The following is a 17,377-nucleotide window of genomic DNA, read 5'->3' as shown; positions in this document are numbered from 1 at the left end:
TGTCCTCGTTGGATTGTTGAGTGCGCCGGGTTTTGGGAGCTGGTGCTGTGCTAAAGGTGTTCGGTGTGCTCCAGAAAATCTGCAGGAGACAGAGCCGCCTCTAGCTCTTGTATAACGGAGGAGGTTTGCTGTGTTTCTAGATATTGAAATTCTGGATAATAGTTTTTCCTCTTCCTGGGGCAAAAGTTGCCTGTTTTTTAGTGTGCACGTCTGCCTCCTTGAAGCGCAGGAGGTTGGGGGTGCCCGGCGCCGCTCAGTTGGAGAGCTGTCGCTTGTTTAAGCACGTGTGATGGTGGGTCTGTTCTCTCATTTATGGGAAGGTATAATTAGACTTTTGGTGTTTGCTTTTAGGCAAATTAAGATTTGAAGTAGTAATTATTTTTCTCAATGTCTTTAAATAAATTCTTTGAATTGCGAGGCAAATTGGTCTTTTGTAAAGATTCGGTGCTTCTGGGTAGAGCAAGTTCTTTCTCCTCAAAACTGGAAAATTTCAGATATTTGCAGGCTCTGGTTATAAAGCGTATCCTCCCATTTTTGCTTTGTTGTGGTTTTATTCATTTTAACCTAAAGCCATAACTAAAATATATCTGTGACGTTTCATCCTGACAGGATAAATGGAAATACAAAACCTTAAAGAAGTCTCTCTCTCTTTTTCCGGAGGAAGTCAGTGCTTTAAAGCACATTTAAATGTTTTTACTGTAATTGCACTTTGGATATGTGGAAATACTGAGATCCCGCATTTCCATTATTTTTGAGTAAATCTCTTATTAGTAAGTGTTAGAACTACAACTAGTGGGGTTTTGCATCTAATTCACTTTGCAGATGTCAAAATGGAACATAAATCGCTTAGCAAATTGCCGTATTAGCATTTAAAAAGGCTCTGAAATGGTTTAATTTGTTTAGGGCTGCAATGTCTTAAAAACAGTTTCTCCCTGACCCCTCCTTCCCATCTGTGGGTTTCTTGGATGCCCTGGTCCCCGGAGAGGCTCTGGAATTTCGTATTGCGTTGGGATGGACGTGTGGCGAGTGGATTTTGGAGCGTGAGATGCAGAATTCCCAGCCGGAGGTGATGGTGCTTCCCCACTCGGCAGCAGGGATGGGCTTCTGCGAGGCATGCGATGTGTGTGAGCGGAGCGTAACGGAGCGTGTCCATCTAGACGGAGAGGGGTCATTCCTCCCCGGGGCTGCAGGAGCCCCTGCCCCACCGGCACGCTCCAGGAGCATGGCTAGCCTCCGCTGCACGCTCAGTGCTCGCTCCCGGAGCGCTTCAGGGTCTGTTTGCACACACCGGTCAGGGGCTAACGCAACACTGGATTTCTAATCATCATAAATTGTGACCAGCGCAATCAACATCAAGTTCAGTAAAATGCACGAGCACTGAGAAATGATCAGCCGTGGAGCACACAATACTCTCGGTCTGCTCAGCTTAAAGCAGGTCAAGTCTCCTGGAAGGCATGAGCAGCGCTGCTCTTTGCTCTCCCCGCCGTAGTGCCAGGTGGATTTAAACTCGAGATTTCCCCCTCTCGTCTCTGGAGCACCTACTCAACTGGAACGTGCACTAAGTGCATTTTGTTTGTCGCTGGTTTCTTTGCCAGAGGCAGCATTTGTCTGGCACATTCCCTGTCCCCAGAGGGGAAATTGCAGTGCCAGGGAGGGAGAAGAAAACAAAATGTACAGTAGTAACTCGCCAAAAAATGTTTCTTTTTATTAAGCTTCATGGATGTTGATAGCCTGAACTGGTGAACACTCAGGCCCCTGGTTTAATTTAAGCACGTGGAAAGTCTTGTGTTGTGGGCACTGATCACATGGACCAGTTTTCTTCCACGTGTCAGAGTTCGCAGGATCTGCCGTGATTGCTGTGGTGGTTTGGGCAGTGAAACAAATCAGCACGCACTTACTGACTGCTTGGGAGGTGTTTGGTGTTGTGGAAATGTCGTGTATTACTGCTGTTCTTGGGGACGAGAGCCTTCTTCATACACTGAGCTGTCGTGTGCTTTCCATTAGAGGATGCATATTTTTTTCCTTTGGTCCCTCCTGGCTGTAACATCATAGAGTGACTTTGTCCAAGGACAAAAGATCCCCACGAGCCCTGAGTGCACTGCAGTCTGCCTTCACTTCAACCTCTTTCTTAATTTTGAAAGAAATAATAAAAAAAAAAAACCCACCACCAACAACCCAACCTAAAGCTAAGTGCTGATTTAGTGGGACGTATAAAGGAATCTATGGCTGGTAATCGGAACACTCCAAAAATGCTTCAAATCCTGCTTGGGTGGGGGAGGACCAGCCTGCCATTAGCGACGAGCTGGGGGAAGGGCAAAGCAAAGCCAAGCCTGCTGCTGCATGGATGCACCTCAATGCGGTCCTGCTGCGATGCGCGGGCTGTGCTACGGCCAGTGCATCCCCGGCTGCTTCGAGGGAGGCTGCGCTGCTGTATTTTGGTGGCAGCTGGTGGGAAGAGGATGGGTTAGAATATGGGAGCGTGCAACTTCTGCATGTGTCTTTATCTGGGGAAACGGCTGTCTCGAAACTCTCTGCAGTGAAGGCATGTTTTGTGCTTGGGCGGCCTTCCTGTTCAAATCGTGTCTCTTAAAGCTCTTCTAGCCCATCAGAGAGCGAACCTTTTGGTTCATGCATGAGATGGCGCGTGCAGGATTCTGCCTGAAGGAGGGAGCGGGGAGGGAGCGGGTTTTGAAGGAAATCTGTCAATTTGTTTTGAGTGAGAAGATGTATTTTTCAGCTCCTGAGAGTGCTGTTGAGTTGTTTTCCAAGCTGCACTCCATTCTGCAGGCATTGTATATTTTAAGTGTAGTGAAAGCGTTGGGTTGAGTCTAAGTAAATTAGTGTTTTCCAAAGTAACTAACTGCTTTGTTTCTAAATAGCCAGTCTCGGCTTCTGGTTTGCTCTGAGTGAGGAGTATTTCAGGAAGAAATTTTCTGCTGAAATAGCAGTTACAACTGTAGGAAACCTGTTTCCCATGCATGACTGACTTAGTGATGCAGTGGAGTGGTGATGTGAGCAGAAGGGGGATGTATGCATGTGAAAGATCCTCCATAATACCACCGAGCAAGTAACATTATCCTCCACAGAGCTTTCCACCTGCGGCTCAGGGTGAACAACATGTAGCTCTTTTGCTCTTGGGTAGGTCTCCTGTGGTATTGCACGTATCTGCGTGTCAGAAGGCAGTGAGACGTGCTCTTTGACTAGTAAAAAAGTGTCTTAAAGAAGTGTTCTTTATCCTGCCTTGCTGCTGAGCCTCTCCCATATGAAAATGAGCACACTCTGGAAACCTATCCTTTTCCTCTCTCCTTGAACATGTGTTCTGCAGCTGTAGAGTGGGTTGTTTGATGAGGGCAAATAAAATGTCCCATTGCAGTTACTATACCCAGGGAGTCGGAGTTTAGATTGCCGTAGAAACCCTGACTTGGGTTACCTTTTTCATTTAGTGTTGCCTGCTCAGCTTTTGGTGACACCTTTTCAGGAAAGCTGGGGTTTAGATGTTTTGCTCTGCATTCCTCCTGGGGAGGTGGGACCCTTTGACATTTCTCCCAACATGTTGAATACACCTCAGGTGTTTACATAAACCCGCAGCTGTGACTTGACATGCTTTTTCTTCTTCTGTAGAGATGACTGAAGAGGAACAGTTTGCACTGGCCCTGAAAATGAGTGAGCAAGAAGCCAGACAAGTGAACTGTCAGGAAGAGGAAGAGGAGGAGCTCTTGAGGAAGGCCATTGCTGAGAGCCTTAGCGTAAGTATGCTTCTGTGAAGAGGCTTACTAGGGTTCTTCAGCAACGTTGCTTTCTGCGCTTGCTTTGCCACGCCGCACAAAAGAAGGTTTTACTGGGGGCTGAGCTATTTCCAGTGCAAGCTGGAACTACAGCAGTCGCAAAATAGTTGTTTTGTGCCATTCCTAGTGAGAGGCGTAGGAAGTCTGACCTCAGCTGTCCCCTGTTTTTGGGGTACACAGTTCTGATCTGGGACAGGGGTCTTCTGCAGTCTGAGTGACGGCTGCCTGTTTGCTGGGGGAGCCCTTGCTCTGCTGATAGAGAACATGCCTCTTGGAGAATCAACCTTTTGTTTTCCAGAGCTGTCAGCCCTCAGACTCTTCTGATGCAACCCCTCAGCTGTCTGCAGAAGCGCTGGGCACGCGAGGCCAAAGCCAGCCCGCCGAGAAAGAAGGCTCTGAGATCCTGGGAGGTCTGGCGCTTTGCCCTGACACCCCTCGCTCCGAGTGCAGCTCCCACTCACAGAGCGCCAGAGCTGATGGGAACGGACAGATGGATGTCGCCCGGAGCCCCCTGGTAGTGTTGAGGAGGTTAAGCCAGGAAATCGTTGAAAGCTCACTAGTATCTAGCATAATCGTGTCTCCGGGGAAGGGCCAGCCTGTGACAAGGTCAAGTGAAAAGCCTTCCTCACCAGCAAAAAGTGATTCTAGTTACGTCTTACCCAGCACTCTCGGAGAGGACCTCATCTCTTTGAGTCCCACCTTTGGCAGAGTGACTTCAGGCTCCTGGCGACTGACACCTCGGAGACTGTTCACAAGCACCTCCAGCTCTTCTGAAGCAACAGGCCACGAACCAAAAGAGCAGCCCCTGCCCTGCACTGGCCATTCTGCGGGAGACGCCAGTGCCGGGAGCTCACCCACGCTCTGGAAGAGCTGGAAGGTGGAACGGTGTGGCAGCCCCAGAAGGAGCGGTGGAGGAGCAGGCACCAAGCACACCTCACAGCCTGGGCATGCCGCCAAAGGCTGTGTTTCCACAGAGCAAGCGGAGCAGAACGAGGTGCCCGACAGTACCCCTGAGCTTTGCGTACTGAATGAGGTGGAGGAGAAGCACAAGCAGGAGGAGGCCAGAGACACAGTGCACTATTACTGGGGCATCCCCTTCTGCCCCAAAGGGGTGGACCCCAACCAGTACACCAAAGTCATCTTGTGTCAGCTGGAGGTTTACCAGAAGAGCCTGAAGCAGGCTCAGAGGCAGCTATTGCATAAGAAGGAGTTTGGTAACCCAGTTGTGCCCAGTTCTTCCTTGAGCCAAAACGAGCTTGGGAAAGGAGAGCAGATAAGCAGGGAGAATGGCGTTGCTGATGATACAGAAGACGGAGACCCAGACAGGCAGAAGGAGTCAGAGAGCATGACCTGGCTCCTTTCTTCAAAGAGGAAGGAGGCAGAGAGTCCAGGGCACAGCATGGAAGAAGAGAAGAACTCCACTTCTGATGATGAACCGACTACCAGCTACTGCCAGGTAAGAGCTTTGCCACTGAGCAAAGGATGAGCAGTCCTGCTCTTCTGTCCATTTTACGATTCGGTCCCTTCTGCAAAGCAGACACTGCTGTTTAACGCCCCTCTTAAATGTAGGGACTTCCTCCCCTAGCCACACAGCTCACTGTGAAAGGGAGAGGAAAAGTGTACAGGCTGGTACACAGCTCACAAACGGTGGGGGCCATCATGCAGCCTGGCAGTCGTCCATTAATGCACCACTGAGATAAAGACTTCCAGCTGACTTGTCCTTCTCAAAGGGGTGTAGCCTGGCGGTGCGTCAGGGTAGCGAGCACAGAGATGATGCTGACCATCGCCAGCTCTGGCAAACCAGCTCATAAACCTGTGGCCGTGTGGGGAGCTCTGCGTTTTCCTTTGCAGGCAGAAATGTGGCTTTTGTCCTTGCAGCGCAGCCACTTCTTTTTGTACCTATGTGCTTGTCCACGTCCGTACGTGCTTCACCCTTGCGAGTGCTCTTTTCCCTTGTGGTCCTGCAGTTGTGGCTGGGAGAGGCTCTGCATGCTCGCAGGCATCTTGTGCCTGCCTGGGGTGATCTGTCATCACGGTAGTGCTCATCGTCCTTGTTCTGATGGTTGGGCACCTTCTCTCCGGCTTGCTCGTTGGGTCTGCTAGACGCTAGGTGTCAGCCTCTGTCTCCATCAGGGCTCTCTTGTTGGAGCGGAAGGCAGCTTTCTGTCATTGCTAAGTTTAAACAGATTGCTAGTCAGATGAAGTATTTATTACTGCTGTATTTTAGGTTTGTGTCAGCCTTTTCCAACCCTCATTTTTCATAATGACTTCACTCCCGGATCATTGTATAACTTTATCTTCTCTATGACTGAAGCCTCGGCTCTGTTGTTCCTGTTTTCAAGTGTATTTGATCATTTACCCTGGTGTTAGAAAGATACTTAACTTGTTTTGTGATATTTATATTCTGTCTTGTAATATTGAACACTTAGGAAAAACGTCATGTCTGCATTTTCTGGTTGCAGAAAAAGTGCAGAGCAGCCTGTGCTGAAATGTGACTTTTCGTGACAGTGCTTTGGCTTGGGTTTAGCAGATATAGATTTAAACAAGCCTGCAGAGGTGACCTGCAGAGGGAGGAAAAAGACTTGTGCCCTTTTTCATTTCTTTAGGATAAATACAAAAGACCTGAAAGGTTCTTAAGGCAAACCACTTTTTTTGCTCTCTCTCTTTTCCTGTGGAAATAGAGGTGTCATTAATCTGGAAGATTGGGGTGACTGCAGGTCTGTGGAGGTGTACGCTAGAGCCCTTGGAAAGCTACAGCAGCCAGGAAGGGCATGAACTTTTAATCGGTATTGGAAATTGTGGGGTATTTTTTTTAATGTTATCTGTTTAATGCTAATACCTAATTAATTCTTGGGGAGAAAAGAGGTTTTAGTGGTGCTGAGTGGGAACTTGTAATGTACTCATCCTGACCACAAGAGCTGTCTCAGAGCTCTAACGTGTATGTAGATATAGTCTTTCTGATATTTTTCAGGTGAAAAAATAAGGAAGAGGGGAAGGGGAGCAGACTTTAAAAATTTCAACTCTAGCCCCAAATTTTGCCAGTCTTTTATTTACTTGAGAGAAAATAATTTCTAAATGCCCTTTGATCTGCCTTATCACTCCCAGCTTGAGAGGTGGCTCCCTTCTCTCGCCTCTCCGTGCAGTCGCACACTGAGGCCAGCGCAGGTGATTTACTTGCAAGATCGATATGTTTGATGTTTGCTTGTGCCTCGTCTCTGTTTTTTTCCTTCTATCAAATACAATTCCACGGGCAGTGACAAAGGAGGGGCCCAGAGCAGCCGTGTCCCTGGTGTACTGCATCACTTGGAGACCCTGCTGCGTGCCACCAGGGCTGCTTTGCTGGTGGAAACGGTGGGAGATTTTTAGGCTAGAAACCATCCATGGGGACTCAAAGCGGTCCTTGAAAAAGCTTCCCTCATGCCTTTGTGTTATACCAGTGAAATGAAGGTGCAGATGCTGTGCTCCAGGGAGCACGCCCGTACCCCGGCTTCGAAACCCTCACCTGGAGCAGGCAGAGACCTTCCACTGTGGCAGTGGCCAACTGCTGTGACTGCCACCCCCAGCCCAGGGGTGTTTGCACGGAGCAAATCCCGGTTGTCAGGGGGTCTCATAGCCTGTGAACCTGCGCTAATGAACTTCAAGACTAATAGAATCAATTCCTCCATAGCCTTTCAAATAAGGTTAAGGGGCTCTTGGTCTTTAAAATATTCAGAGGGAAAAGACCCAATTCTGTGGAGAGTTAAAAGTCTGGTGACTTGAATTAATGCCATACTTTAAAACATAGGTATGAGGAAAAACAGAAAAATGGCCCAGTATTTGTGACCAGGGCAGAGGCATTGTTAAGATATGCACAGTTCGGGGAAAAAAGAGAAATAAAAATAAAGGAGGAGGTGTGGTATTTTATGTTAAGAGTTAGGCTGTGAAGAAATAAAGAACAGCATAGATAAAACAGAATATTTGGGGTTGGAGTCACTTCAGGGAAATCTGGCAGGAGGCTTTGTTTTGGGGCTTGCTGGGGAAGTACATCAGCCATCTAGGAGAGGAGCTGATCGAAGCTGAAACCTATGGTGGAAATCAAACTCAGAGTTTAATAGACTCGAGGAAGGGGGAGGAAAACCCCTTGGATTTCTTTGAGAACTAGCATGAGAAATCGCAGGCCTGACAGCAAGGGCTGCTAATAAACCGTTGTAATTCCACCTGATTAGAGAATAGCAAGTGTAACGTGTACACTGAAGAAGAAGAAAGGGATCTGGGTAATGACTGGCATGTTAGCCTGACCTCAGCAGTGCATAAGGCTTTTGAACAAATTTTAAAGGAAAGAGTAAGTGGAGTCGTAGAGCTAAATGAAAAATGGGATAAAATGCACACAGATTTACGAGCTGTAGATTGTGCAGGTTAATGTTCCCTCTCTTTGATGGGACAGCTGATTTCCCAGCCAAGAAAAATGCAACAGATCTTATCTACACAAAATTTCAGAAAAGTAGTTCTCGTGGTCAAACACACCAGCTGTACCAGTTGATCAGGTCATCCCAACTCAGGCAAATAGATTTTAAACTGGAGTAGGTGAGGGCTGCTGGGGTGCTTGAGGGAGTGGAAGGGCACACTAGAAACCTTGAATAGCTTGGCACAAATGGAGATGGAGGAGAGCTATGGTTGCTGCCTCCAAGTATATCAGAGCAGATGCGAGGAACAGGCAGAGGCTGTGGAAAGTGATGGACAAAGTTGCCATGAACGGATGGGCACGGACTGTCCAGGGACATGTCGAGGCAGCAAGGTAACAAAAAGTACTGCCAGGTGTTATTGCAGGGAGCTGCTGAAACACCTTACCAAAAAGAGTGATGGAGGCAAAAAGCTGACTAGTTCAGGATGGATACTTAGCCATTTCCAGAAAAAAACCCCATAACAGATTGGGTGCAATGCCATGGACAGAATCTGATGACCCAGCAGATCCCGGTTCGCTGTGTACATCGTTTTATATAATATCAGAATTTTCCTTTCCAGGCCTCCCAGGTGCTGCCTGCAGAGGATGTGCGTGAAGATGGGGAACCCATGCAAATCGCGCAGAGGTGAGGAGAGCGATATCAGAGCGTGGGTCCCACAGGCTTACTCTGGTGACCTGGGGCTCTTCCACTCTCCCTGGAGCATTTTGGGGTGCAGTCTCCCCAGGGCTCACTGCAGGGCCTGGCAACAGTGCTTGCTGGAAAGGCTGTCTGCAGTCGCTGCTGTCAGGTGTCCCTGGAAATGCATGGCTTTGGAGCAGCGTGGGAGAGAGGTGGGACACAACTGGGGAGAAGAGATCAGTTATTCTTGGTACTTTATAAAACGTGCAAAGTGCATCCTATTAGGAGTACGAGGACTTGATCTTTGCCCTCTGAAGCTAATGTGGCACAGCGCAGTTAAGCTGTGGAGATGGGTAGGTGAGCTGAAGGTGAGTTATAGCGCTGTCATCACGTGGTCTGTCTGGGAAGGCGCATAGGCAGGATGGTGGAGGGTTTACTGGATTTCTGTGTGTATTTTTATGTTCTTGCCTTATTGCTGAAGAGGAAAGAAGGGAGGAGGAAGCCAGACGGCACTGCCTATCAGCCAAAGATAGAGTGCAGTGCTCCAGAAAAGCCACTTCAGCAGATGACAGGTGTGGGACAAGTCAACATGATTTTCTTCAGATTTAAGCCTACTCCTCTTTTCCTTCTTTTTTTTTTTTTTCCTTCTCCTTCCTGTGGGATGCAGTTCTGCAGCAAAGGCTCTGGAGAAGAAGGGCAAATGGGAGAGGATTCAAGGAGCAAGTTACAAGAGAGGGCAGATAATGTCATGTTTTTAATTTGCTGGGTTTTATAATTTAAACCTGCTTTGGAACAAAACTGCCAACTTTCCTCTGATCTAACAGCACTTGGCCTGAGCAGTTAATATCAATATGCAGAGTATGAAAATCCCTCTTGCTTGCACCTTTCTAACAAGCTTAAAGCTCGCCTTGGGGAGCAGGAGGAACCTGCGGCTGCTGTTGCTGATGAGTCTGTGACAGCAGAGGTCTGAGCTCGTGTGCTCGCGTAGAAGGCACCGAGGTGTGCGCTCTGCAGAGCTGGCCTCCCGCCTGCATAAGGCAGAAGAGGCCGGGGCTGAATATGAAAAGAGTGGGACTTCTTCCCTTCGGTGTAGCTGATGGGGTTAGTTTGGGACATTGCCCAAGCTGCCCAGGAGCTCCCGGCTGTGCCCCCCTTGGGGCTGGGACGCACCTGGGTGCTGCGGCCCCTCCTTGAGCAGCTGGCACATCTGCAGCAAGGCAAGAAATGGCTGCGGTCTTCGCAGTTTTGTGCGCATTAAGTGTTGCCATCTGGCTCCTGGTAATTTGCCAAGCGCAACCCTCTCTCTCGGGTGAGGCTCCGGCACCCCGGCCGGCTGGCCTCAGCCGCGCTTAATAGGAAAACACGGCTCTGAGCCGTCTGGAGGTAGTGAAGCAGTTTAGGAAGCGGCAGCGGTGAGAAGATGCTGCTTTGCTTTCTGCGGGCCGCTCTGCCTGATTGTTTTACGCTTTGTGCGGAGCACGGTAGATTGGGGTTTTAATAAATGATTATAGGCTTTGTTACCAGGAGATAGTTGGTGTAGCAAGAAATGTGGTTTGACTTCAAATTGATTAGCCCATTTTATAAATGTCATAGCAAGTTGTTTTGTGTGAGTTCTTTTGAAGTGAGCCCTGATGTTAGACACAGAGTAAAACACGCTCAGCCTGGATTCATAACAAATGCTTTGAGATGCTTTATTTAGAGAGAAAAGCCACTTGTGACTTCCTATCAGAATTTTGTTATTTATCATAAATCAGCAGTGGCTGTTCTCTCCTCTCTAAGGCCTGTGGTTGAGCTTAATAAATCTTCTATTTGTCAGTATGGGGATTCATGTTTTTAAAGTGTGTTCTTGCATACTTGATCAGACTAATCAGAAAGCCACGCAGTGCGTGGAGCGTGTCAGCATGGGTGCCAGACTTACTCAGCAATGCCTGCCTGTTTCGGAAAGACACTGTGCAGTGTGGGGGGAGGGGAAAAAAAAAAAAAAAGGAGGAGGAGGAGGTCAAAATGAGAGGAGCAGTACCTGGTGCTGCTTGGAGGAACCGCTGTGCTAATGCTGTTAGGACTTTGCTTCAGGGAAGCCTTCCCTCGTGTTGCATCCGTGCCGCTTCTGTCTGCCGTGCACAGAGGTAAGGAAGAAAATAAGCAGTGTGAGGAGGGAGAGGGTAATGCAGGATAAAGCAAGTCTGCGTGTCTCCTCTCTGAGGAGTTCCTTCCCTGGATGGAAGGAAGCACAGTGTTGGTACCTGCACAACTCCCAAATCTAAGAGTAGAAATCAACAGTCTCACAGTTGTGAGCAGGTATTTTTGCTCCCCTCACATGAGATAGTGGCCCTTTGTGCCTTTTTGTCAAGGGCTTCTAGAAGAAAAAAACATTCCCGTGGGGATTTTTACTTAGGACAGCATTTTATACCCGTATTTTGCTGTTATCCTGGTCATTTCTGGCTATAAGATATTGACCACTTGGAAATTATGGCATTGTCTGCTGTTCTGAACTGCGTGACTGTGCTGTCACACCTACTAGATTGGAGATTTATATTATATTTATATTTCGAACAGCATCTCCGTGTTGACCCCGCTTGGCAGTAAAAGGAGCCCAGATATTGCCACAGAGAACTGTGCTGAAGAAGAGATCTCTGTTTGTCCAGGTAAGAGGCACTTGAGAATGTTCTGAATTTTGCACGAAAAGCTACGCACCTATAAAATTTAGGGAAAAGAAGAGAATTTATAAGTTATTTGAAAAAAAACCCCAAGATTTCTTTCCCAGCTCTGTTTGTCAGGCCTGAAACTATACAGGTAATTTAGTTTGATTCCCTGGTTTTGGACCTATTTCCTCTAAGACAGTTCAGTGACCAGAGATTGCTGGGGACTTGCTGCTGAAGAGACACCAGGATGTACATCAGTACGGAGGAATCACTCAAAACAAGGTGTCAGGAGTGGTCTCTTCAATGCAATCAAGACATTGTCAGGTTTTTCAGTGTCAAGATATTTGTAAAGCATGATAGCTGAAATAATTTTTGTCTTACGGTAATTAAATGTTTGGGACCAATGAGTTTTTCCTCCTTGGTCTCTCCTACCGTGTTTGAGATTTTCCAGTCCAGGGTTTTAAGTGAGAAAATTAATGAAGAGACCACTCCTGTTCACAAGCAGCTGTAGAAAGAGAGGTCATGGTGGTGCTTGGAGGCATGTTTTGTTGCTAAGGAAGACGTAGAGGTCTAAAGAAGGTGCGACTGCGAGGCAGACCGCAGAACTGAAGCTCTGTTTGTCTTGATGAGAGAGAGCTCTATTCGTGCTTTGTCTCTATCCCAGCAAGTGTCCCACGCGCTTTCCTTGTGTCTAGTCTCACTCCCCGTGAAGCTGCAAAGCTGTGGTGGCTTTGTCCTCGCACTACCGTGCTGTGACTTTTAACCCCTCATCTGGTTGTGTTGTTGCACATTGTCTGATAAGATTTGTGGCAAGTCTAAAAAATGTTTTAGAACTGTGAAAACATTGTTAAGAGATGGGCTAACATGTGAGGAGATAGTTTGGGGGCTGCAAACCTGCGCTGACATGGAGGTGTTTTTCTGCAGAGACCCAGCCGAGTCCACTGGAAGCGATTGAGGCGGAGAGAGAAGAGCTCTGCCTGGGCAGCAGAGATGCACCTATGCAGGTAAAAGAGCCTAAAGTTGAAGAAGGGTCCAGTTTCCAATCCTGCCTTCTGGACTTTGGTTCAGCTGGGCTGGGCTAGCGTTTGCCCTTGGGTAGCTGGGAGCTTGGGCTTCTGCACTTGGGATCCTCACAAACAGTTCCCTCTTCGCTTTTCTTCACTGCTTCATAACTCCAATTCCTTTTGGCTGAGGGCTGCGTGCAGCTGCTTCTGGAGCCTTTCAGTCCTGTAGCTGGAGAGTTGTTATCAGTTGCAGCTCATTCTTTTATACCACATGTGCTGCTGTGCTGGAGGATGCCATCAGTGGGGATGGCACTGCTGTTGCTTGCCCAGGCTCAGAGGCGTAGTGCTGTGATGGCTGGCGATGCAGAGGGACCCCAGGAGCTGTGAGGGGAGTCCTAGTAAACCTCAGTCAATTGTGTTGTGACATGCTTTTTCCTGTTACAGTCTTCTGAACTTTGGTGTTTGTTGTCCACAGAGCATCTCCAAGAGTCTAAGGGGAGAGGTTCACCCAGAGTCTGGGCTGGGATAAAGATGCCATTGAAGTGTTGAGGGCTGGTGGTGGTTTGTAGTCCAAGTGGAGTGACCTGAGCCCGGGAATCTTAATTTCTGTGCAGTAATAGTTAATAGCAACAGTAAGACAGTGGCATGGCCATCCTCTTACCTCCCGATGCAGATGTGCGCTGTTGTGTGGCTCCTTCCCCCCTGTTGTCACACCTGCACAGCAATTGCTTTGCAGCTGTCGCTGTACCGACATCTGACTTCAGTTCCTGCTTCTGATAAAACTCCCTTTGTCTATTAATTTAGAGAGTGATATCAAAGGGGTTGCCAAGTACTCCTCTGGCAGGGTACATGAATACAGAAACGTACAGCTCTTGACAAGAGGATTCATTTGTGGAAAGCTCATTCTGGGAGTCTGTAGCTTGTACAGTGCGTCTGCAGCTCCGATGTCTCATTGCACAGGCCTCTTAATAAACCAGCTTCTGCTCTCGTGTGCCTTTCATTCTGCAGGTATCTCAAAGCACTGCTCAGTCAATTAGAGACTGCAGCAGGGAGAGGCAGCGCTCCTGCGCTGAGCCGGCTAGCTGTCGCCACCGAAGCATGTTTATGACCCGTTTGGCTGCGGCCGGGACGGTGCCCCGTCCCTTGTGCTTTGCAGAGGGTACCCCGGGTCTTACACCTCCGCCTAGACGGCACAAGGTGATCAACACGGTATTTGGGAGTAGTGCAGTGGGGCTTCCTTAGGGATTGCTTGACAACATTATCGCTGGCAGCAGGTACCGGTCCGGAGCCTGCAGCCCTCCAGGATGACAGTAGAAACAGCTACCGTGTGCATCAGTGGTTAGCATGAAGCAAGCGTAGACCGCTGGGACTGCCTTCTTCCTAGCAGATGCTGAGCCAGGACACAGGAGTCTTGTTGTTGAGCTCAGCCTCTAGCATTGCTTTTGGCTGGCTGTTGGCCGTGAGTACTATGTCTTGTAGGCAATTTCCTCTGCTAAAGAGGAGAGGCAACAGTCTGCCTCTGACAGGGGTGATCGGTTCTGCAGTTGAGGTTTTCCAGGCTTGTTACAGCAAGGTTTTGTACAAGCAGTTTTGGGACCATGGTGTCTTTTGTTACAGAATGTTGCATTTCCATTTAAAATTAGTAATTTACCACTGAATGTAGGCGGGCAGGGTGTGCAGAATCGGTGATCTCCTAAGATTGCTTTAAAAATGGCAGCTAGAAGGAGCAGTGCCTGCTGCTTTTTCCATCATATTTTTTACGTGTGTTGTCTGACTAGGATAATGCAGGTCTGATCTGATCATTCATATTTGACACATCTTGTTTTTTACGGCTCCTCTGTGTGACGCCCCACTGTGAGGGCTTCGCAAGATGTAGTGACGCTGAGATATGAGAGCAGGGTATGAGTGCTAATATTGTAAATGTACTTCAACAGTCTGTGTTCGGCTGGAGGAACTCTTGTGGCAACTCCTCTGCAGAAATCCAGGGCAGGAGAGCCTCCCTGGGAATGAGAGAGGTGTTCCTGGGGCTCAGTGCTGTAGCCTTTCAGCCGGTGTCTGGGAGAAATGTGTTTCGTGAGTCAGATTCTTAGTGTAAGGCCCAGTCCTGCAATTTTTTGCATAGCTCCTCTGAGTCAAGAAAACACCCTCCTTCCCTTTAGGACATAAAAAACAGGATCAGACCCTCATTTGGAAAAGCAAGTAATAACTTGAGTAATACGACAAAGTGCTCCAGTGGCACTGAGCATCTTGGCTGACCCCAATTACTGCTTCCCTGAAATTATACTGTTGGAAGCAGACAGCAGTTTTTCTGCATACTGTCTACATGTCACTGCTTAGCTCTAAGAACAGAAAACTCTCCTATATTATTTTCCTATAGGTTTCTTCTACATGGTTAATGTTTAAATAACTTTTTTTAATCATTGTGGGTGAGGGAAAGGTTCTTTCTTAAATGTGGAGAAATCTTGTAGCAAGCCTGACTAGGCAGAGATCTAGTTATGAGTGAGATGGCAGCAGTCTGCTGCGTCTTGGGAACATCAGTAGTGTAGGGAGCAGGCTGTATCTCCACGGGTGGGTAGTGCAGCGCCTTTGCAGCTGTGTAACCAATGCAAAAAGAGAGTATCTGTAAGTGGTAATGGCACCCAGAGAACAAACACGGGCTGTGACATTTTGCCCTGGTGAAAAGCCGCTGCTAGTAATTTTGTGTGGCGTGGATTTTTAATGGTATTGCCTCTCTCCTTGATCTGTGTCCCCTCTGATGATTGCTCCAGCCACCTCCTCTAGAGAGGAGGAGCTTCCCACTGATCTGTCCGGACTCCCTAAGAGCACAGCAGTGTCCTTTCATCCTGGGGGAGGCTGTGCTCCCAGACAGTGCCGCCTGTGTAGTGTGGATCATGTCCAGAAACTGATGAGCGCAAGTCAGGTGTTGAACTTTTGCTTTGCCCCATGAATTTTCCATCAGTTTCGCTTCTGAGCTTTCCTGATTAATGGAAGCTTTGCCGTTTTCCCGTGGTAGTACAGGTGATGTTTGCCTTAAATGGTGTGCACGGCTGTGCAGGGAGGTTTCACCATGATTCAGCAAGACATGTTGCCTTTGGAAGAAGAATTAGTTATTAGTGCTGCACAGTTTACTCAGCCAGTGGTGTTATTTCTGACCAGTACGTGATGAAGGGAGAATAAAACTTTCCAAGAAAAACTGAGTCTATGGGAGGATGAGTAGCTACCAGACAGCACAGAGCTCTGCACCTAGCAAAAACAAAGAGAAAGAGCACAATTAACTGTCTGGCTTATTTTTTTCCTCTTCTTCCTTAGGCTGGTGGAGATGAAGGTGCTGGCAGGACTGTGTCTGAGTGCAGTCCAACAGCTGCTGACCGTGTGTCGTGCCCGCTGTGTGACCAAGGCTTTCCAGCTACGAAGATCGAGCTGCATGCCATGTACTGCAACGGCATCGTGGGAGAGGAGGCTGGCGAGGACAGTCCAGGTCTGCCAAGCGCTGCTTCTGTGTGTTTGCTCTTTGTGCTCGTCCCCCTTTCCTGTTACTTGCAGTCAGGTGCTGTAGTGTTGTCCCTGTCGGGATATTTGGTGCGTGGCATGGCAGGTAGGGAGGTTTGCTCACTCTGCCTTGTTCCATCTCTTAGCTGGCTGGGAGAGTGTTATCAGAGGCTCCTGTGTTTCCAGCACGTCCTGCACAGAGACATCTTCTCTCTGATCGACTTTGTAATTCGTCACATTATTAGTCCCTTGGAAAGTGTATGAGCTGAATATTACCCCAGGATCTAGCCTTGGATGCTTCGACCAGTACTCGTAAGACACTCCTATTGTGTGTTTTGTTGAGGACTTGCAGAGAATCTGCCAGTGGTAGAAAATGGCAGGCTCCCGAGCCACGCGGGTGAGCATCCTTCAGGGCTCTCGAGAAGGGAGAATGTTCTGTACCACTCCAAGCATGGCCTGCGCTCTGCAGTGAGTCTGACATTTGTGTGTGCAAAATGGTTTGTTCAGCTGCAAGAGATTGCAGAAAACTTTCCCTCTTGTTCCTCTAAAATTGCAAAATGATAGCTATCGATCTGGGAGCTTGGATTTTTCTCCTTCATGTGAAGAGTGAGGCATAGAAGCACGGTCAGAATGCCCTTATTAATCCTCTTTGCTGTCTTCTCCCTTTCAGTTTTCCGTAGCCAACCTTTGTAGAGCTTAAGTGAACAAATACACCGGTTGGTTATCAACATATTCAATAAGTTATGTTTTAGCTGCTGCTTGAAATGTAAAGTCTGTGTTAGCACAATGTCAGGTAATATCAAAGTAGTAGCTTGTAATAAGATTAACTTTTCAGGTTGTGAATATATAATTTTCAGTTACATACTGGGTTATTAAATGCAACCTAAATCTGTGATGTTTAAGCAATTTGAGCAAATCGGAGCTAGTACAAGAACGGTAACTTGTGCATTGCTCTAGCAGGAGGAAGTTTCACCATGTAATCTTAATGCACAGTTGATGTAGTTTTAAAATACAAGGTCCCTGTTATACTAAATCTTTGGGGATGTGACATGGGTCCTGTCATGATAACAGGAGCCAGAGTAGCGGCTGATACTGCTTGGTGCTGAATTTTGGTAGGGAGTTCTCTGCAGGCACAAACCAGCTACTAATGCAAAGTGTTTGGCTGGGGAAAACACAAATTATCACGGTTCCTCTCCCATCCTCAGCACTGATAAAGGTCTTATCCATGCTACAAAATGGAGCAGAATTTGTAGTATGCCTTTTAGCAGTAATGTCTTTGGCCCTGTGGTAATCGGGTCCCCAGTGTGGCTGGACTGTGAGTATATCCATTGATCTTGGGGAATCCTGACTGTGATCAGGAAAAGGCTTTGAATTCTTTGGCAGTGCGACGGAATTTG

The 17,377-nt window shown here is 47.9% G+C and overlaps 1 protein-coding gene across 1 annotated transcript in view; it reads left to right on the top strand.

Moving 5' to 3' along the window:
* The window catches only part of UIMC1 (ubiquitin interaction motif containing 1), a 34,525-nt gene that overhangs the window by 8,898 nt on the left and 8,250 nt on the right, over positions 1-17,377 (top strand). The window contains exons 3-8 of the mRNA XM_009893659.1: positions 3,622-3,746; positions 4,084-5,241; positions 8,787-8,851; positions 11,402-11,490; positions 12,412-12,491; positions 15,801-15,969. Of these exons, the coding sequence (XP_009891961.1) occupies positions 3,622-3,746; positions 4,084-5,241; positions 8,787-8,851; positions 11,402-11,490; positions 12,412-12,491; positions 15,801-15,969 (1,686 nt within the window). The remainder of the gene's footprint in view (positions 1-3,621; positions 3,747-4,083; positions 5,242-8,786; positions 8,852-11,401; positions 11,491-12,411; positions 12,492-15,800; positions 15,970-17,377) is intronic.

The sequence above is a fragment of the Charadrius vociferus genome, unplaced genomic scaffold (assembly GCF_000708025.1).
Source record: "Charadrius vociferus isolate BGI_N301 unplaced genomic scaffold, ASM70802v2 scaffold1041, whole genome shotgun sequence".
Classification (NCBI taxonomy): domain Eukaryota; kingdom Metazoa; phylum Chordata; class Aves; order Charadriiformes; family Charadriidae; genus Charadrius; species Charadrius vociferus.
Note: the sequence above shows the minus strand (reverse complement) of the source record. Positions and strands in the feature narration are given on the sequence as shown.